General features: G+C 44.1%; 1 protein-coding gene across 1 annotated transcript in view; it reads left to right on the top strand.

The window, feature by feature from the left end:
• The first annotated feature begins 7,624 nt into the window (after positions 1-7,624).
• The window catches only part of NUP155 (nucleoporin 155), a 358,702-nt gene continuing 343,891 nt past the window's right edge, over positions 7,625-22,435 (top strand). Inside the window, exons 1-2 of the mRNA XM_030193046.1 lie at positions 7,625-7,837; positions 20,475-20,612. Coding sequence (XP_030048906.1) covers positions 7,684-7,837; positions 20,475-20,612 — 292 coding nt within the window. The 5' untranslated portion in view covers positions 7,625-7,683. The remainder of the gene's footprint in view (positions 7,838-20,474; positions 20,613-22,435) is intronic.

Below are 22,435 nucleotides of genomic sequence, written 5' to 3'. Positions count from 1 at the left end.
GTTGCTGCAATGGCCCTCATGCAGGCTGGCCATCCTTTAGCCACTCCATCCAGCTGTTTAGACAGGTATGCAACAGGCCTCTGCCAGGATCCCATCATCTGGGTCAGCACACCCAGAGCAACCCCCTGTCGCTCATGGACATACAATGAGAAAGGTTTCTCCACATCAGGAAGGCCTAACGCAGGGGCTTGGAGTAGGGCTTTCTTTATGGCAATGAAGGATTGTTGAGCAGTAGGTCCCCATTCAAATGGTTCCTTTTCACCCCCCCTTTGTGGCTTGGTAAAGGGGTTTCGCCATCAATGCAAAATTTGGAATCCAAATTCTGCAGAATCCGGCTGCTCCCAGAAATTCCCTAACTTCCCTTCTGGACTTGGGTTGGGGAATTGCAGCAACTGCTTGCTTCCTACTGACATCCAGTCTCCGACTTCCCTGGGAAATACAGAAGCCCAGATACTTCACTTCTGACTGACAAAGTTGGGCCTTTGAGCGTGAGACCTTATAGCCTGCATCCAAGAGTAACTCCAGCAATTCTCTGGTAGCCTCAAAACACTCTTCCTGAGTCACTGCTGCAATCAGGAGGTCATCTACATACTGGAGTAAAACTCGCCTGGAAGGCTCAGATTTAAAAGTCTTAAGGTCTTGCCCTAGGGCTGTCCCAAAAATAGTGGGGGAATTCTTGAACCCCTGTGGCAGGCGGGTCCATGTATACTGAAGCTTCCTTCCTGTTACTGGGTTTTCCCATTGAAAGGCAAAAAGCAGTTGACTGGCGGGGGCCACCCGAATACAAAAGAAGGCATCTTTTAGATCTAGTGTCGTGAAATGGGTAGCTCCAGAAGGTATCAATCCTAGCAGGACATATGGATTAGGCACTACAGGGTGTAATGAAATAGTGGATTTGTTAACCACCCGTAAATCTTGGACTGGCCGGTAGTCCTCAGTCCCTGGCTTCTGAACTGGCAACAGTGGCGTATTCCATGGAGACTGACAAGGACAAATAATTCCATGGGATAACAGACGATTCAGGTGTGCTTGGATCCCTTCCAGAGCCTTTCTGGGAATTGGGTATTGGCGAAGATGGATTGGCCGGGCATTTGGAAGTAAATCTACATGGACAGGAGGAATATTTCGGGCCAACCCTGGGGGATTATCTTCTGCCCATACCCCACTGACCTGAAAGCTATCTGCCAGGGGTAGGTCAACTTGGCCCTGCGACTGATGCAGCCGCCATTCTTCTTCAAGGGGGCAGCAAAAACTCAATATACCCTTTGGGCTAGATGTCGGGGGCCGAAAGGAGACTGAAGTCTGGCCATCAGAGTCAAAGGAAATTTGGGCCCTAAGCTTGGACAGCAGGTCTCGACCTAACAAAGGGATTGGACAGTCTGGCATATACAGGAATTCATGAGTGACTGTGTGTGAGCCTAATTGGCATCTACGGGTCGTCAGGAAGGGCCTCCGGTTCTGCACCCCCGTCGCTCCCACCACTCGGACAGTTTTTCCAGACACAGGCGCTAATCGCTCCGTCACAACAGAATGTTCAGCTCCTGTATCAATCATGAATGGAATTGAGCGGCTCCCTATAGTTAACTTGACCATAGGTTCCTGGGAGCCCAGTTTGTAGGAACCCGGTCTGTCCTATTCGTCCCATTCTGCCATCTCGGCTATCCCGATGATGTCAGATTCAGGAGGCTCATATCTTCCCTCTCGAACTCGGCCTCGGCTTCCTCGATCTCCTGGTCCCCTTCTCAGTCCCTGGCGCCTCTGGGGGCATTCATCTTTCCAGTGCCCTCTTTCCTTACAGTAGGCACACTGATCCCTCTCCAATCTTGGTCTGGGATTCTCCCCCCTTGGCCGGGATTGATTGAAGGAATCTCGGGGCCTGGCTGGTGGTCCGGGGTCCCACTTTGGCTTCCCATTAGCTAGAGGTCGACCTCGATTAAGGGTGGAATTAGTAATGGCTGCCGCTAAAAGGTCGGCCTTCTTCTGCATCTTCCGGTCAGCCTCTCGGCGCACCTCCTGATCTCTATTAATGAAAACCTTGGTTGCGATCTCAATTAGCTGGGTGGTATTCATCCCTGCGAATCCCTCCTGACGCTGCAACTTCTTCCGGATATCTGGCATACTCTGGGCCACCAATGCACTATTCACCATTCTCTGGTTTTCTAGTGCTTCAGGGTCAAATGGGGTGTATGTTCTGTAGGCTTCAATTAGTCGCTCTAAAAAGGCCCCAGGGGATTCAGTTGCCCCTTGGAGAATTTCAGAGACCTTTGCCAGATTAATGGGCCTCTTTATGCCTTTCCTCATACCTTCCAGCAAGTCCCAGCAATAGCCAGACAACAGTTCATAGTGCTGCCCATTATTTGGATCCCAAACTGGAGCTGCGCGAGGAAACCGAGCTCTAACCCATTCCTCTAGGTTCTGTGTCCCCTCGGGGGCACGCGCTCGCGTGATGGCCTCAGCATTTTGCAAAATCTTCCGCCTCTCCTCAGTTGTGAAGAGGGTCAGGAGAAGTTGTTGACAATCAGTCCAGGTTGGGTTATGGGTGGCCATAATGCTAGCCACTAGGTCCACCACTGCCTGAGGCTTTTCAGTATAAGAGGGGTAATGCGTCTTCCAATTCAGGAGATCGGTGGTTGTGAAGGGTACATACTGATAGGCCTGTGCCTGTATAACCTGACCATGATTATTAGGATCCGGTCGAGTGGTAGTTACCTGACGGAGTGGCAGAACTCTCGAGGAGGTGGGAATGGAATCTGAGGTAGAGCTAGGAGCTACCCTCCTATCATGCTCAAAGGTGATTGCAGCAGGTCTAACCCATTCAGGGGAGGTAGGTTGAAACCCTGAGGGATGGGGAGGGGTACTCATAGACTGAGAGGTAGTCACAGGTGATTCAGTCCATTGAAAGGGATGCCGGGCCCCTGATGAGTGGGGAGGGGTATTAGAGGGAGAGACTGGGCTGTCGGGAGTTGAGGAGTCAGGGAGTGGAGCCCAAAGCGGGTCTTCGGAGGTTAACAGGGAAGGATGTGGCAGAGGAGGGTAGAGACTGGCTGAAAAGTCCAACCTAGGATGTGGTGGGGTTCGCACAGTGGGGGAGGAACTATCCGGAGAAGCCTGTACTGGAGAAGCTTGGGCTGGGCGGCGTGGATCTCTAGGGGCGGCACGAAACCCCAACAATGGGCCATAAGGTGGTGGCTCAAGATCTGAGGGGTCATCAGAGAGTATGGGTTTCTCAGGCAGGGTAGGGGCGGAAGCCACCGATTGAGTGGTAGGCTTCCTGGGGCTCTTTCCCTCTTCTAGTTTAGATTTTCTAATCTTTCTTTGAACACGGCCTAACATGAATTTTACTGGGGATCCCATATAAGTTTTCAACCAAGAGGGAGGGTCAGTCACAAGGCTGTCCCAGGAATCTATATAAGGGAGTTGTTCAGAATATTCTGGTTCTCCTACAACTATACTGTAAACCTTCCGGATTACTTCAATATCTAAGCCTCCACTAGGGGGCCACCCCACTCCCATAGATGGCCACTCAACTTCACACAAGGTTCTTAAAGTACTTGAGCTTAAAGTCTGTCCATAGTCATTAATTAAAAATCCTTTTTTAAAATTCTTAAGCATACAATCTAGGGGGGTAGCAATTTGTCTAGATGATGTCCCACCCATAATGCTTACAGTTACAACACACAAAGGGGGAGGGAATTTTTGAAAGTGCAGTAAGGGGTCCGCACTCTCGAGACACTAGGTAGACAGACAGCAATCGCTTCCTTCCGTTGCTGGCCAATTGAACTCGCGTTAATTGGAAACGCAGCTATAAGAAGTCCGCACTCAGTTAATCATTCACGCATCACACATTCCATACAGAAAATCCCACCCAACAATTTCAAATTTCTCAGATACAGATAAGCTCAAGCGGTTTCGCTTCTAATCTCCACTAGACTAGAAGGTACTAGGGCCTTCGCTGAGAGTTGATCAGGCTCTCCTTCCCCCAATTTTTGAGGGGCTGGTTTACAATTTTCTAGCTAGAATTACAATACAGAATACAGAATACATACCCGGCGAATGTTCTCCAGTCAGTTGGGTGCTGGGATTAATGCAGGATTCAGAATCCCACCGCTGCCACCAAGAATTGTTGCAGGAATTGATGCATGAATTTATGATACTTCAGGAGTCAGACAGCACACCAGAATGAGAGAGAAATCTTCTTTATTTGCCAGCAAACAAAGTAGAACATCAGCATTAAGTCTCTTCTTCTCTTTCTCAGCTCTCTTTGTCTTTGTGGCTTCTGTCTCAGCTGCTTCTCTTCTTATGCTGTCTTCTCCTTCTTCTGTCTGTTCCTTCTTCTGTCCTTCTTTTTCTTCTGAGCTCCTTCTGACGTAAACTGCTTCTTCTCCCACTTAAATACAGTTCTATCTAGCCTAGCCTAGCCCCCTTACTCTCCAATTGGTTAAGGAATAGATTGATTACCTTGCCTCAACCAATCAGCTCTATACAAATATCAGTTACATAGGTTCCAGACATCCTAAACTGACCTGTGACCTGGGGCCCCTTACACCAGACATTTGGGCTCCAGTCTCTTACATGTTATTATGATTGATTTCTCATATTCCTAGTACTAACTGCTAACTAAACTCTGGCATTCATTAAAAGGGGTCAAGGGCCAATCTTACTTAATAGCATACGTATCAGGTTATTACTTTCAAGACCATTTCTACATTTTACCTATAATTAATCAAGGAGAAGAGAGCTGACTAGTCCTGACCTCTTTCACCTATCAGCTTATACATTGAACCAGCCAGAACTGCAGATAACTTAAAACACATGTTGGCCTCTTCACTGCAGTCCTTGCTTGACCTCTTAAACAGCAGACAAAGAGTAATACAGAATTTAACAGACATTCTACACAGAATTATTAATTTACACAGAATACAGCATATTCTAAAGTAAGCATCCTTATAAGACATATTCTACATACTTATAATGGTCTATATATCTAAGCTATCTCCTTATAACAAAATCTACATATCAAGAACTTCTGAAATTATTTCAGCTTTAAACTACAGTATGCCTAACAGTATACAGATGTTGAGCTAGCATTCATTATTCACAAGGGTGAAAGAAATTCCTGTCTCTGACCTTTTTAACCTTTTGCTCGGCAAGCTAGACATTGAAATAATATGAACCATCTGGCATTTCTTCACTGTAGTTGCAAGGTAAAAAATTAGAATTCAAACTTCAAGCTTTTAATATAATTTCTCAGAGTTAACACTTTCTTTGCCCATGGCTGCCTCACAAGTACCTGGCAAGATCCCAAAAAAGTCATATAGATTTTATGCTGCTTATCCTAGAAATAAGCAGTGGATTTTTCCCAAGTCCATCTTAATAATGGCTTATGGACTTATCTTTTACGAAGTTATCCAATCCTATTTTTAAACCCCGCTAAGCTGCTTTTACCACATTCTCTGGCAATGAATTACATTTGCGTGCGTCTGGTAGCGCTATACAAATACTAATAATAAATTACTTGTTGAGTGAAGAAATATTTTCTCTGATTTGTTTTAAATTTACTATTTAATAGCTTTATTGCGTGCCCCCCCCCCCAGTCCAAGTGTTTTTGGAAAGAGTAAACAAGAGATTCATGTCCACCTATTCTGTTCCACTCATTATTTTATAGACCTCTCCTCAGCCACCCCTTCTCCAAGCTGAAAAGCCCTAGTCGCTTTAGCCTTTCCTGAATATAATTAGGTCTGCCATCTCCGTTTGGGCAGTGGAAGCCATGGGCTTTCTACTATCCTGAAAAGGATTGCAGGCTCCCTCTAAATACATAATTACCCCAACCTTGTATCTGCTCATGACAGTTTTACACAGTCTGGGCAGTAGCAAATTACATAATTAGAAAGAAACCCAGTAGTCAGTAGATATAATAAGATAGTTTATTAGCATTGATGTCTTACCCAAGAACAGTACAGGCAAATCAGGCAGTTCTGATATTCACATAGTGAAGCAGCAATTCACGACGGATTACGTGCCTTCAAAGGTTACTGGCTTCTCCCTCTCCTGTCTTCTGCTCCCTCTCTGCTCTCCCACCCCCGCTAACAGCTGCTTTTATACTTTTTTGATCCCATAGAATCCCTATGAGCCACCTGCAATTTCATCATAATTGGCACATACATCCAATTATGCCCAAGTTCCAACTTTCTTATCTCTCATCCAATTAGGACCAAGTTTCAACCTTAGTAAGTTTTCTTATCTCCAAGCTTTGCTCATCCTTAAATTTAACTTTTCTGCACCTGGCCCAATTATTTTGTATAGTTTCTCAGCATGCCTATGTCCAGCTGTACACATCCCTTGCCAACTTTGTAACTCTGCCAAGCTTAATCAGGCTGTCACATTTCTTCAGTGAAGTATCAGGACTGAGAGATGCTATGATTTTACAGGCCTAGTTTACTTTAGGAAGCCTGAACCTGTTTTTCACTGCATTCAATCTGTGGCAATTATTTACATTCCTCATAGGGAAGTCGTCCCATCCCCTTTATCATTTTCTTCGCCCTTCTCTGTAACTTTTCTAATTCCACTATATCTTTTTTGAGATGCGGTGACCAAAACTGCACACAGTATTCAAGATGCGGTCGCACCATGGAGTGATACAAAGGCATTATAACATTCTAATGTTTGCTTTCCATTCCTTTCCTAATAATACCTAACATTCTATTTGCTTTCTTAGCGGCTGCTGCACACAAAGCAGAGGGTTTAAAAATATAATCCAGTACCTAGATCCTTCTTCCTAGTGCATGATACCTAATGTGGAACCTTGCATCAGGCAGCTATAGGTTGGGCTCCTCTTTCCCACATGCATCACGTTGCACATGCTTCCCAAGCTTTTGTGACAAACAAGAAAAGTCTTGCTTCATCGGCTGGAGAAAAGCCCTTGGAAAAAAAACACTGGTAATATATTTTTCAATAGTTCTGGAGGACAAAAAGACCCCCAGTAAACTGAAACCAATGCCGTACACCAGGGACATCAGTACACGGTACACTTCAAACAACAGACTGTACCAGTGACTTCACAGTGAGAATCCTGAAAGGTAACTTTAAAACCATACAAGAACGTAAGACCTTTGAAGTCAGAATGATTGAATATTTTAACACCCAACAGAAAGGACTTAACAAGGATTTGGGGTTCCTAGCCCATTATAAACCATAAAGCTGTATTTCTCTCCACCCCTCACCTATCCACACCCATCCTGTTAGAATATCAATGATATGCTTTGATGTCCCCATGCATACCTCCTACCCACCCCCATCCTCCCACCCTGTCAGACTGTCATAGTAATGCTTGAATGTTTTCACTTATATACACTGTCAGCTAGCACATGGATCTGACGAAGAAGGGCAACCTTCGAAAGCTAATCAAGAAATGTATTAAGTTATGTCCAATAAAAAAGGTATCATCTTATTTTCTTTTCCATGTTTTATTTTGTTTGATTTCTATTGATAACAACAGACACAAATCTCCTTGGCATAAAGTTTCGCATTTCCCGTTTTCACTCCTCTACGTTGTGACTGCGCTGGAACTCGATGATCGACGGCACCGGAACTACGTAGGACGTATTCCACGTCTGGCGTCGGCGGCGCGCGGTTCCTGACACATTTTGAAGCGATTCGGGACATATTGCCTGTTGCAGTAGTGCAATGCCTTCCTCTCTGACTCCCAGCGCTCCGGCTTTAGCTGCAGCAGCCGCCATGCAGGAAGCGCTGGATAGTGCGGGTCGGGTGATCGACCAACAGCTGCAGGAGGACCGCTGCTATCCTGACCTGGCACAGCTCCTCTCCGTACCTGCCCCTAGTGAGTAGTGACCGATGGAGGCCGCGCTCTCTCTTCTCCTGCTGAGCTTCAGCTTTTATCAAATTTATTCTGCTCCAGTATTTAAAAAGAAAATCATAGACACAGCGAGGAGAGGAAGAGTAGCTTTGGTGTATGAGTGAGGTTTAGTTGCACCGTTTCCGTTGTATGGAAATTCAGTATAGGATTCCACATGGATCAAGTTGATGATCACTTGGATTTTATTTTTTTTTAAATTGAGTTACGTAGCAATATATTTGGTGAACGATGGTAGATAAAGATCAAATAATCAATTATTTCTGAGGCTTTTTTTCTCTTTCATTTTCTACAATTTGGATATATGATTTATTTTAGACAGTGGAAATTTGGGTGCTCAACATCAGCCCATTTCTCATGGCGTCTACCCAACCTCATCAGCCTTATTTCAACCTCTGCCCAGCAGTCCAGATATAGCCATTTCTTTCATATCTACCTGTTATCTTTCATTCGCTGTTTACCCTGTGCTTATTGTTAAGCATTTTTAAGTTCTGCTGTTTTTAGGGGACATTAGAGACCTCAAATGTGTGAAAAGTGCTGTCTTAAAGAATTTGGCAGTAAAAGTGTTGGAAATTAGACTTATAGTTACTTAATTTTGCATGGTAGTATTTGATGGCGGTTGTATTATGATCCATCAGGTAAGAACTGGCTTCCTGGATTAAACCAATAATCCAGGAAGCCCAGTATTCTGTTAACAACAGAGGTCAATTCATAAGAACATAAGTGTTGACATACCAGGACAGATCAAAGGTCCATCAAGCCCAGTATCCTGTTTCCAACAATGGCCAATCCAGGTCACAAGTACCTGGCAAGAACCCAAAACAGTAGAACAGTTTTTATGCCACTTAACCTAGAAATAAGCTGTGGATTTTCCCAAGTCCATCTTTATAATTGCTTATAGACTTTTCATTGAGGAAATTATCCAAACCTTTTTTAAACCCTGCTAAGCTAGCTGCTTTTTATCACAGTTTCTGGCAATGAATTCCAGAGTTTAATTACACGTTGAGTGATTTTATCCAGTTTGTTTTAAATTAACTACCTAGTAGCTTCATTGGGTGCCCCCTAGGCCTAGTATTTTTGGAAAAAGTAAACAAGTGATTCATGTCTACCTGTTCCACTCCACTCATTATTGTATAGACTTCAATCACATCTCCTTTCAGTCTTCTCTTCTCCAAACTGAAGAGCTCTCCCTAGCCGCTTTAGTCTTTCCTCATAGTGAAGTTGTCACATCTCTTATTTTCATCATCCTTCTCTTTATCTTTTCTAATTCTACTATATCTTTTTGAGATGCGGTGGCCAGAATTGCACACATTCAAGGTGTGGTCGCACTATGGAGTATTAAAAAGTCATTATAACATTCTCATTTTTGGTTTCCATTCCCTTCCTAATAATTCCTAATATTCTATTATTTTTTAGCTGCGGCTGCACACTGAGCAAAGGGGTTCAACATATCTTCAGTGATGACTCCTAGATCCTTTTCCTGGGTGGTGATTCCTAATGTGGAACTTTACATCACGTAGCTATATTTTGAGTTCCTCTTTCCCACAGGATCCTAAAAAGTACATAGATAACAGGCTACTTACCCCAAGGGATAAGCAGTCAATTTCCCTTGTTGCTGTTAGAATTTATAAGGGTACAGGTTGAAGTTAGTGTTTTCTATTTTTGCCTATTCTTTGTTTTTTGGCTTCTGTAGGTAATAATGCAAATTAATACAAAAACACTGTTGGCAAATAAGGGCAAAAAAGCCTGTCTAGTTGCTCAGATTACACATCCTTTTGCAGTACCAGAGACAGCAGTTGATTTTGGGCTTTCCCTTCATATCTTTGTGGCTAAGGATCCTCTGTGCTTATTCTAGGCTTTCTTGAATTTTATTGTTTTTTGTGTTCACCATCCACTTTGTGAATAAATGTTTTGTTATGTTATTCCTTCATAGCCCTTTGAAGGATATGATTTAATGTTGTGCAATTTCTTTGGATTTCTGCAGTGCTTTTTTTGTAGAAAAAAAAGGTGCTGGTACTCATTGTGGGTGGGGTCACCACATATGACTCCACCCCATATAGCCACACCCACATTAGCCACACCCCTTATACCAGCCATGGCACATATAAACAGACATCATTGAAAATATTATACTAGTATAGGAGAAAAAATAACTGATTTTTTTTCATTATAAATAATTTCTGTAAGCTGTTACAGCTCCGGTAAACCCAGTGCAAAATAAGACAGCAGATGTAAATTCTCAAATTAGATTGTAAGCTCTTTGAGCAGGGACTGTCTTTCTTCTATGTTTGTGCAGCGCTGCGTATGCCTTGTAGCGCTATAGAAATGCTAAATAGTAGTAGTAGTAGTAAATTAGACATATTCCAGACACTAAAATGAAAATAAAATTATTTTTTCTATCTTTGTTGTTTGGTGACTGTTTTTCTGTTCATGCTGGCCCAGTATCCGATTCTGCTGCTATCTGTCCTCTTAACTCTGTTTCCAGGGTTTCCTTTCCATTTATTTCTTTACTTTCCGCCTTTCTTCTTCATTTCTTGCCCTAGTAGTACATCTGTAGGTAGAAGCTGGGTCCTCTGCAGACTTGACTGTTCAGTGGATCCAGCTTCTGCCTGTTTTCTTCATTTATGTGCAGTTTTTCTCCTCTCTCTTCCTTTTCCCTCATCTCATCTCCTTCCTCACTCTTCCCTCCCCTCCATCCATGTCCAGCATTTCTTCTCTCCCCCTGCCTTCTCCTCCATCCACCCATGTCCAGCAACCCTCCTCTCCCCCTGCCCCCCCCTCCAGCCACCCATGCCCAGTGATTATCCTCTCTCCCCTGCCCCCCTCCAGCAGCGATTGTCCTCCCCTGCCCCCCTCCAGCCACCCATGCCCAGCGATTGTCCTCTCTCCCCTGCCCCCATCCAGCAGCGATTGTCTTCGCTCCCCTGTCCCCCCCACCAGCCACCCATGCCCAGTGATTCTCCTCACTTCCCTGCCCCCCCTCCAGCCACCCAAGTTGTCGTGGATTCTTCGGGGCAGGCAGGAAAGATCCCTAGTCTTTTCCTGCTCGCTGCCGGCGCTGACTCTCTACTGCATCTCTCTTCAAAATGGCCGCCGAGACTTACAAGAGCAGCCTCCAAGACTTCAGCAGACGTCTCGCAAGGCCGCCACTGGAAGTTTTGGCGGCCATTTTTAAAGAGTGATCCGGCAGCAGGGGAGGGTCAGCGCCGGCAGCGGGCAGGCAAGACTGGGGATCTTTCCTGCCTGCCCCGAAGAATTTGTTGCCTTCTTCAGGTATGGACCCTCTAGGGAGGGAGGAGAGCCGGCTCGCCCTGAAGAACAACCGGTGCGAGCCGGCTCAGCACACCACCGGACGGACAAAAAAGGTGCCGGTACGCTATACCGGCACAAAAAAAGCACTGGATTTATGTCTTTGAGGTATTTGAATGTGTCCTTTTGTTAACTCTTCTTTTCTTTAGGGTGTACAAATGTATGTTTTATTCAGATTTGCTATACTGCTTTCAATAAACAAGTCAAAGCTGTTTACATATATAAAATAAAAGTTTATTTTGTTTATTTTAATCTCTCATTTCATTTAGATTTTGGTGCAGAATTGGCCCAAATGTTGTAGCCCTTTTCTGGACAACCCTCACTCTGTCCTTCAGCGTGAACGACATGGGGCTGTAAATAAATAAATAATATATATATACTAGTAAAAAAGCCCCGTTTCTGATGCAAATGAAACGGGGGCTAGCAAGGTTTTCTTCAGAGTGTGCATGTGGGAGTGTCCCTGCCCTCTGCCCTCTCTCCCTCCCCCTCCCCCCTCCGAGTCCAGTCCTTCAGTGTTAAGTTTCCTGCTGTGCTGTGTTTGTGTTACAGAGAGAGTGAGGGCATCTCTCTCCTCCCCCCTCTGAGTCCTTCACTGTTACAGAGAGAGGGATTTCGTGCTGTGCTGTTTTCCTTCACTCATGGGGAAACCGGATATCTCTGGCGCTTCACACTTCCGGCTGGAGGCTTCATAGAACGTTGGGGTTGCCTTTTATATATATATATTAGTAAAAAAGGCCCATTTCTGTTTTAAAGGAAACGGGCTCTAGCAAGGTTTTCCTCGGAGTGTGTATGTTTGAGAGAGTGTGTGTGAGAGTGACTGTGTGAGAGAGAGTGAATGTGCGAGTGTGTGTGTGACAGAGAGAGTGAGACTGGGTGCGAGTGTGTGTGTGAGAATGAGAGTATGTGCCAGGGTCCCCCCCCCCCCCCGGTCTGTCTCCCAGTTGCAGGGTCCCTCCCTCTGTCCCAGTTGCAGGGGGGTCCCCCTCCCTCACTTTTTCCCAGTTGCAGGGTCCCCCCTCCCTGCATCCTTCTGTCCCTCCCTCCCGCAATGTAAAAACGACAGTGTGAAGCAGCAGCTCCTACTTTTGGTTGTTTTTTAGTATATAGGACTGACGGCTGCATAGGGGAGTGGAAACAGAGATCAACCAATGTGCTTCCTTGCTTACCTCGCCGTCTTGCCGCCTTCCCTTTTCATCATCTCCAACGGTCGGACCCACTGCTCTTTCCGTCCCCCCTGTATTTCGATTCGCCAGTCGCCGCATCCGTTCGTTCGACATCTTGCTGCCCTTCCTCTTCGTCCTCTCCGCCAGTGCGAATCTTGGGGAGGGAGGGTGGCTGCGTTTTTTTGAGGGCGGAGTGTTGAACTGGGTGGGAGGGGCGCGAGGGCGGTTAGGTTACGCGGAGGGGGGTGGAGTGTGGGAGGGGCGTGAGGGGGAACGTCACTGATGGTGCCTCGCAGAGGACGGATGCACGGTCCCAGGCACAGAACATTGGAGGTTCGGGGGGGGGGGGGTCATCGTGTGGTCCCTCCGTGGGTCCGCCCTCAACGTCATGACGTTTTACGCGTGGGCAGGGCAGACAGTCATGGTGCCACTACAGTCTACACCATGACGGAAGTTGGAGATGAAAAATGTTGCTTCATTAGAATGTTGGGGTTATGAATTATGTCCGGAAGGGGCGTGGCTGAGGGCTTCAGTGAACGTTGGAGGTGAGAATTATATATATATATATATATATATATATATATATATATATATATATACACACACACACACACTAGTAAAAGAGGCCCGTTTCTGGAGCAAATGAAACGGGCGCTAGCAAGGTTTTCCTTCCCAACACCCCCCCTTCTCCCTACCTACCTGCCTGCCGACCCCTTCGTCGTTCTGACGCCATTGCTCCGCACCTCCTGAACGCACCGTACTCCATTGCTCCGCCCTCGGTGTGTGACACCATTGCTCCGCCCTCGACGTCATCACATTTGACGTGAGGGCGGGGCCCCGAGACTTGGCGATTTCGGTGGCTTCACCACCATGATCCCTTCGAACCCATCTTGAAGGAAGTGACGTCAGTGGCTTGGCTTCACTGACGTCGGTGTCTTCAGAACGTTGAGGGTGAGTTTTATTATATAGGATATATATATTAACCCTACTCTCTTTTTTTTTTTTTTTTTCTTCTGTCTTTTAACCAGTTTTGAATCCATAGTAGAAAACTACCTCCTATCCCATGACTCTCCAATTTCCTCTGGAGTCTTTCATGAGGTACTTTGTCAAATGCCTTTTGAAAGTCCAGATACACAATTTCTACCAGCTCACCTTTATCCACATATAATAGACTGGTGAGGCAAGATATTTCCCTTCACTAAATCCATTGTTGGCTTTGTCTCATTAATCCATGTTTTTGAATATGCTCTGCAATTTTGTTTTTTTATAACAGTCTCTACAATTTTGCTTGGCACCGACGCCAGGCTCACTGGCCTATAATTTCCCAGATCACCTCTGAAACCTTTTTTAAAAAATTGGCGTTACATTGGCCGCCCTCCAGTCTTCCGTTACCATGCTTGATTTTAAAGATAAATTACATATTACTAACAATAGTTCTGGAAGTTCATTTTTCAATTCTATCAGTACTCTGAGATGAATACCATCCGGTGCAGGCTATTTGCTACTCTTCAATTTGTCAAATTGTGCCACACATAGTCAAAACGTTTTTTAGGTATATTAAAAGCAGAAAGCCAGCAAAAGAATCGATTGGACCACTAGATGACTGAGGGGTAAAAGGGACAATCAGGGAAGACAAAGCCATAGTGGAAAGATTAAATTAATTCGTTGCTTCGGTCTTCACCAAGGAAGATTTGGGAGAGATACCAGTACCAGAAATGGTATTCAAAGCTGACGAGTCGGAGAAACGGAATGAAATCTCTATAAACCTGGAGGATGTAATGGGGCAGTCTGGCAAATTGAAGAGTAGCGAAAGAGTAGCGAATCTCCTGGACCGGATGGTATTTATCCCAGAGTACTGATAGAATTGAAAAATGAACCTGCGGAACTATTGTTAGTAATATGTAATTTTTCTTTAAAATCAAGCATGGTAACAGAAGATTGGAGGGCGGCCAATGTAATGCCAGTTTTTTAAAAATGTTCCAGAGGAGATCCAGGAAAATATAGACCAGCAAGCCTGACGTTGGTGCCGGGCAAAATGGTAGAGACTATTATAAAGAACAAAATTACAGAGCATATTCAAAAACGTGGATTAATGAGACAAAGCCAACATGGATGTGGTGAAGGGAAATCTTGCCTCACCAATCTATTACATTTCTTTGAAGGGGTGAACAAACGTGGATAAGGGTGAGCCAGTTGATATGGTGTATCTGGATTTTCCAAAGGCGTTTGACAAAATACCTTATGAAAGACTCCAGAAGAAATTGGAGAGTCATGGGATAGGAGGTAGTGTCCTATTGTGGATCAAAAACTGGTTAAAAGAAAACAGAGAGTAGCATTAAATGGTTAGTATTCTCAATGGAGTAGGGTAGTTAGTAGGGTTCCCCAGGGGTCTGTGCTAGGACCACTGCTTTTTAACATATTTATAAATGACCTAGAGATGGGAGTAACTAGTGAGGTAATTAAATTTGCTGACAACACAAAGTTGTTAAATCGCGACAGGATTGTGAAAAATTACAAGAGGACCTTATAAGATTGGGAGACAGGGTGTCTAATGTGAGCAAGTGTAAAGTGATGTATGTGGGAAAAAGGAACCCAAATTATAGCTACACTAGTGGAACCATGCCTGTTTCCTCAACAATGAAACAGGCCCGGGGAACGCTGTCATGTAAGCTTTTTTTTTTCTCTCTCCCCTGCCCTCCCCTCCATGTCCAGCAATTCTTCCCTCCCCTCCTCTCCCCTCCATGTCTAGCGATTCTCCTCTTCCATGCCCTCCCATCCATGTCCCACGGTTCTCTCCTCTACTGTCCTCCCATCCATGTCCATCAATTCTCCTCTGCCCTCCCCTTCCCTTCCTCCCTCCCTCTCCTCTCCTCGATGTCCCTCGATTCTCTTCTCCCCTCGATTTGCACCTGAACGTTCTCTGGCTGGCAGGCGCTGGCTTCCGTTCCGTTTGTAACATCCCTCCTGACGTCAGCTCACCTCCAGCGTTCCCTTCCCTCTCACTGTTCTGCCCTCTGACATCATTATGTCTTGACATGAGGGCGGGACAGTGAGGGGGAATGGAACGCTGGAGGCTGGCTGACATCTGGAGATGTTATGAACCCAGGCAGCCAGACATGGAACGTTGGAGGTGCAAATTATTATATAGGATAATGCAAAGTTTCATATTAGGAGTCACCGACCAAGAAATGGATATAGGTATTGTTGTTGATACGTTAAAACCTGCTGCGGCGTTTATGAAAGCAAATAGAATGTTAGGTATTATTAGGAAAGGAATGGAGAGCAAAAATGGGGGCGTTATAATGCCTTTGTATGGCTCCATAGTGCGACCGCATCTCAAATATTGTGTTAAATTCTGGTCTCCGCATCTCAAAAAAGATATAGTGGAATTAGAAAAGGTGAAGAGAAGGGCGACAAAAATGATAAAGGGGAAGGGATGACTTTCCTATGAGGGAAGGCTAAAGCAGCTAGGGTTCTTCAGCTTGGAGAAAAGATGGCTGGGGGAGATATGATAGAGGTCTATAAAATAATGAGTGGAGTGGAACAGGAAGACGTGAAGCATCTGTTTACTCTTTCTAAAAATACTAGGACTAGCATTTAGCTACAAAGTAGTAAATTTAAAACGAATTGGATAAAAATTTTCTTCACTCAGCGTGTAATTAAGCTCTGGAATTCTTTGCCAGAGAATGCGATAAAGGCGGTTAGCTTAGCGGGGTTTAAAAAAGGTTTGGATAGCTAGTGGTTAGTGCAGCGGACTTTGATCCTGGGGAACTGGGTTCGATTCCCACTGTGGGCAAGTCACTTAACCCTCCATTACCCCAGGTACAAAATAAGTACCTGTATATATGTAAACCGCTTTGAATGTAGTTGCAAAATACCACAGAAAGGTGGTATATCAAGTCCCATTTCACTTCCCTTCCCTTCCTAAAGGAAAAGTCCATAGACCATTATTAAATTGTACTTTGGGGAAATCCACTGCTTATTTCTGGGATAAGCAGCATAAAATGTGTTGTACTTTTTTGGGATCTTGCCAGGTATTTGTGACGTGGATTGGACTCTGTTGGAAACAGGATTCTGGGCTTGATGGACCTTTGGTCTGTCCCAGTAATGGCACTGTTTATGCACTTATGTACATATTCCAGATTTGTAGAGAGAATTAATTCAGTTTCTCTGACTCGTGTGGTTTGAATACCATTTCTGGCAGTGGTATCTCTCCCAAATTTTCCTCGGTGAAGATCGAAGCAAAGAATTCATTTAATCTGTCCATCATGGCTTTGTCTTCCTTGAGTGCCCCTTTTACCCCTCTGTCATCTAGCCATCCAACTGTTTCTTTTACCTGCTTCTTGCTTTTAATATAACTAAAAAAAAAAAATGTTTACTGTTGCCTCCAACGCAATTTTTTTTTCAAAGTCCCTCTTTGCCTTCCTTATCAGCGCTTTGCATTTGACTTGCCATTCCTTAAGCGGTTTCTTATTATTTTCAGTCGGATCCTTTCATTTTCTGAAGGATTTTCTTTTAGCTCTAATAGCTTCCTTCACCTCACTTTTTAACATGCCGGTTGTCTTTTGGTCTTCCTTTCTCATTTTTTTAATACATGGAATATATTTATGGCCTGGGCTTTTGAACAGCATTCACACATGATGTAAATTTTTGATCTTTGTGACTGCTTTTCGAAGTTTTGTTTTTTTCACTATTGTTCTTATTTTATCATAGTCTCCTTTTTGAAAGTTAAATGCTAACGTATTGGATTTCCTGTACTTCCTCCAATGCTGATATCAAATCTGATCATATTATGATCACTGTTATCAAACAACCCTAGCACCATTACCTCGTGCACCAGATCATGCAGTCCACTAAGGGCTAGGTCAAGAATTTTTCCTCCTGTTGTTGGATCCAGTACCAACTGCTCCAAGCAGTCCTTGATTTTGTCAAGGAATTTTACCTCCCTTTCATGCCTTGATGTTGCATTTGTCCAGTCAGTATCAGGGTAATTGAAATCACCCATTATTATTGTGTTGGCCAGTTTGTTAGGCCCTCTAATTTCTGATAACATTTCTACATCTGTCCATCCTGGCCAGGTAGATGGTAGTATACTCCTATCATTATCCTTTTCCCCTTAACACATAGAAACACATCTTGGAATCCCTATGGATTGAAATTCTATCAGAACTTTCAATCTATCTGATTCAAGGCCCTCATTATCATACAATGCTACCCCTCCACCAATTCGATCCACCCTATCACTACGATATAATGTGTATCCCAGTATGACAGTGTCCCACTGGTTATCCTCCTTCCACCAGGTCTCAGAGATGCCTATTATATCTAAATTTTCATGTAGTGCAATATATTCTAACTCTTCCATCTTATTTCTTAGGCTTGATCAGCATTTGACAATGTTAATTTGAAAAGTTTTGTCTGATTTTTATGTAAAGACACCTGTTCTTCTATGGTCTCTATTGCAACCTCGCTATCGGGATACCCTATCGTTCCTGTTTTGATGATATCTTTGAAAGATACCTTGTTCTGAACCATGTGTGTTTGAACGACTGTTTTCCTTCCCACATTTTCTAGTTTAATAGCTGCTCCATCTTTTTTTGAAATGCCTATGCCAGCAGCCTGGTCTCACCCTGGTTAAGGTGGAGTTCATAATTCCTGAATAGGCTCCCTCTTCCCCAGAATGTTGCCCAGTTTCTTAGAAATGTAAAACCCTCCTCCCTGCACCATCGCCTCATCCATGCATTGAGACTCTGGAGCTCTGCCTGTCTCTTGGGCCCTGTGCATGGAATGGGGAGCACTTCGGAAAATGCTACCCTAGAGGTTCTGGATTATAGCTTTCTACCTAAGGGCCTAAATTTGGCGTCCAGAACCTCTCTCCCACATTTTCCTATGTCATTGGTACCCACATGTACCGAGACAGCCGGCTCCTCCCCAGCATTATCTAAAATCCTATCTAGGTGATGCGAGATGTCTGCCATCTTTGCACCAGGCAGACAAGCGACCATGCAATCTTCACGTCCACCAGCCACCCAGCTATCTATAAGCCTAATAATCGAATCAACAACTACTACAGTCCTAACCTTTCCTCCTGTGCAGTAGCTCCTGAAGATACATCTTCGGTTCGAGAGGATATTGCATCCTGTCCTGGCAATAGGATTATTTTCAGCTGCACCAAGGTGATTCTCTCCTTTTAGACTATCTTCCTCCTCCATGGCAGCACAGGGGCTGCCAGACTGGAGGTGGGACTTCTCTACAACATCCCTGTAGGCCTCCTCTATGTACCTGTCTTCTTCAGCTCCTCCAAGTCTGCTACTCTAGCCTCAAGAGAACCGACTCGTTCTCTGAGAGCTAGGAGCTCTTTGCAGTGAGCACATACATATGACCTCTCACCAGCTTGGAGATAATCATACATGTGAAACTCAATGCAAAAGACTGGATATCACCCCTCTCACTGCCGGGCTGCTGTCTTCTGTATCTTCTTAAGGTACTAGGGATGTCAGGTGAATATAAAGAGCCTTAAGATTATATGGTGTAATTTGTAACTTATTTAGTGGTTGCTTCTCAGAAACTAATTAAATGTAACTAAAATTCTAATAAAAACTCTCCTCTTGTCCTAATTAGAATAATTGACTCTAAATAAGAGTTTAGCTAGGTGTGGGTAGAAATGTGGAGGGTGGGTAGGAATGAGGTCTGAACTAGGCCCTGCTGTGCCTTCTAGAGTATCTGTTAATGCTGTGGCAGAAAATTCAGGTTTTAAAACTATGGGGGAAAGGGTATGGATACTAGCTAATAAAGTTTGCTTCTTTTTTTGTTTTGTTTTAATTTTGTGTTTATCAATATCCTATGATTCCTCTTTTAAACCCAATCTTTAAGTTATCAAGCATAGAGCAAAATAATGTTGCATACTCAGAGAAATGCCCTCTTCTCTCAGAACTTCTCAAAAAGAAAGTTAAGTGGGTCCTGTGTGTGGAAATGGATTGTCAAATGTGTTTTTTTGTTGGAGCTAAATTAAACACTCAGCTTTAATATTACATTTTACCTTTCTTGGAAGAATAAAAGTTCATTTTGCATTTGATGTTGGAAGACCTCTATATTTTGCACACATTTTTTATGAATTGCCACCTAAAACTTATGGCTGAGCATTGATCAGATTACATGGTTCTATAATGTTAATACTTAAGAGTTGATTCATCAAGGTTTTCTATTCATAGACATAGAAATGAGTTGGTGTTTGTGATACATGCATTTGTTCCCAGTAGACTTAATTTTCTTTATTTAAAAATAAGGGCTTCTTATTCAGGGGACTGTATGAGATGATGACAGCATTATGTCAAATATTGGAAACCTAATTTTTTACAGAACTGATTGTGTCGTACATGTTTCAGAGTGGTGATTCCCTGGAATTGGAATAAACAAAATACTGAATGTCTTTTGGAATTATGGATAAAGTAATGTGGTTGTCACATATTCGTCTACATACAATTGAAGGTCAACACAATAAGTAATATGTTTTACTGAGCTAACTGAAGGTTTCTAGCCTTTGAGATCTCTACTTCCTTTATCCTATCAAAACTGTTAATTTCAATTTGTTTGCATTCACTGTTAGTTAAGTTAAAAACAACCACCCACAGTTGACTTTTTATTTATTCTGTATAAGGATTTAAAAAATGCATTTGCCTAAGGTGACTGTATTTTCTTGGCAGGTGGGCCAAAGAGCAGGAGGCAGTGGCATCTTTGGCTCAGAAATAAGTTTGGGAATGGGCAGAGGCAGGGGATCCATCTTTTGGGGGATGGGGTCTGGGAAGAGAGTGAGAGAACTGAAGGAGCAGGGGGAATAAGAGGGGAACAGTGAAGAGGAAGAGAGTAATATGAGAGGGTAGCATGGGGGACTGGAAAAGGAGAAAAGGGACTGTAGTAAACTAGTTAAGGGTATGTACTTTTTCTATATACTCTCCTTGCTGCTACCACCTCCAAAATATGGAAAAAATGCAGGGGTGGGGAGCAGAAAATAAGAGTAAAGGGCAAGTATGTGTTGCTCCTGGAGAAATTTAGAGTCCCAGTTGTATAATTTGTAGTTGTATATGCTTTTATGATACTGGTCAAGTAATAATACTTTACTTTTTCTTTTGTAGACAGCCCTACGGTTTCTGGTATGTCTGATATGGATTATCCTTTGCAAGGGCCTGGTTTACTGTCGGTACCCAATCTGCCAGAGATTAGTGCTATCCGCAGAGTCCCTTTACCTCCTGAGCTTGTGGAGCAATTTGGGCGTATCCTTACTTACACTGTATAGCATACTGAATGTGTTTTCTGATTACCAAATTACTTAGCAGCATAATTAAATTATAATTTTGTATACTGAAGGTACACGGTACACTACGTGTATTGGTCATTATTTTGGCGGTCGTTATCTGTGTGTATTTTGCAAAATATAAATAATTTGTTTTTAAATTGTAATTGTTTGTGTATGTATGTGTGAACAATGCACAGGCAGCCAGATTATCTTGCTTACGCAAACACTTTTGTGTCTCATGTACCTTTATTCAAAAACCTTTACCAGAACCTGTGGAATAATTGTGTCCATCAACCAGTAGGTGGAGATAGAAAATACTGAGGAGCTGGATTAGATGCCAAGATTGGCTCAGTTTTCCGTTCTCTGTCTCCAGAAGGTGGATAGACACAATTTTTAGCATCTGGTTCTGAGTGATTTACTCCTGGTCCAGTTGGTCAGCTTGTCCTCAGTTGAGCTTTGCAGGTGGCTTTAGTCTGCATAGTCATATCTGGAGGTTTTCAGATCCCCCTGCTTTTGGTACCCCACAAATGTACTTCTTCCTTGCCTTCACCTTTCTGCTGTTTACTGTAGGGCTCTCCTTTTGTAGCACAACCCTAAAAAAAAAAAAGAAATAAAAAAAACGAAAGAGGTTTGCTGGGGAGCGTGGGATGGAGTATCATTCCTGAGCCTTTCTCATCTGGGGGGAAGACTTATGGAGACTGTGAGCTTGGAGGGAGCAGCCAGCAGTATTAAGTCTGACTAAAGTTTGACACAGGACCTCTTGGAAAGCTGCAAGTTCTACTTGGTGCAGGGGAGGGATCTTGTCTCACTGCTTCTGACCGAGTTGTGCTTTGCTTGTGACAATCAGGGTGAATGTTGACTCCCGTGGAGGCATTTAAGCAGTGTTCCCACTAGCTGGTGTCAGGGCTTTGCAGTGTGTGTAAGCCAGGAATCCCGCCGGACACAAAGGAAATTATTGGCAAAAGTAGATTTGTCAGAGCATCCGAATATTCTGGAGACTTCGGTCTCTCTGGCAGGGCCGGTGCACAGTTTGATGTAGAAGAGTGTGAGAATGGGAGCTTATTTGTCAGGGCCAACTTGCAGCGAAGAATAGCCATTGTCTGATCATGCACAAAGCACAGCCACCATTTTACCGCCTCAGTGCCCGACAGAGCATTCAACTGCATCAGGATCATTGTTTTCTTCGGAGCTAGTATTGCTCTTACGCCAGGCCTATTTACTGAAGCAGGGATAGTCAGAGTTCCTGAAAGGTGCTTAAGGTTCTTGCCTCGCTGCCCATTCGGCACCTAAGGGGGTTCATTTAGACCTCCAGGAGTGGGCAGATAAGGCTATTTCTGCTTCTCCACCACCCTAACCACTAGGAGTGGCCTAGTGGTTAGGGTGGTGGACGTTGGTCCTGGGGAACTGAGGAACTGAGTTCGATTCCCACTTCAGGCACAGGCAAGTCACTTAACCCTCCATTGCCCCTTGTAAGCCACATTGAGCCTGCCATGAGTGGGAAAGCGCGGGCTACAAATGTAACAAAAAAAAAAAAAATCTGTTGTGATCTCAGTCAGTTCAGAGGAGCCGTCATTGAAGAAGCTGTTTGTCCCGTCCGTGGCCGTGACAACCCTCAGACTTACTCTGTTTCTGGGAGTCAGTGTCTGTGCTGGCTTCTGCTTGTCTCTGTGTCTGTGTCTGTCTTAGGTTCTCTCTGGCTCTGTGTGCTGATTGCCCTACTGAACCTCACCTGTGTGGGCTTTGCCTCTTCCAAGATGGCTGCCGCCTCCTCCTCTTTGCCAGTATCCAAGATGGCTTCCG

This window comes from Microcaecilia unicolor, chromosome 2 (genome assembly GCF_901765095.1).
Source record: "Microcaecilia unicolor chromosome 2, aMicUni1.1, whole genome shotgun sequence".
NCBI lineage: Eukaryota > Metazoa > Chordata > Amphibia > Gymnophiona > Siphonopidae > Microcaecilia > Microcaecilia unicolor.
Note: the sequence above shows the minus strand (reverse complement) of the source record. Positions and strands in the feature narration are given on the sequence as shown.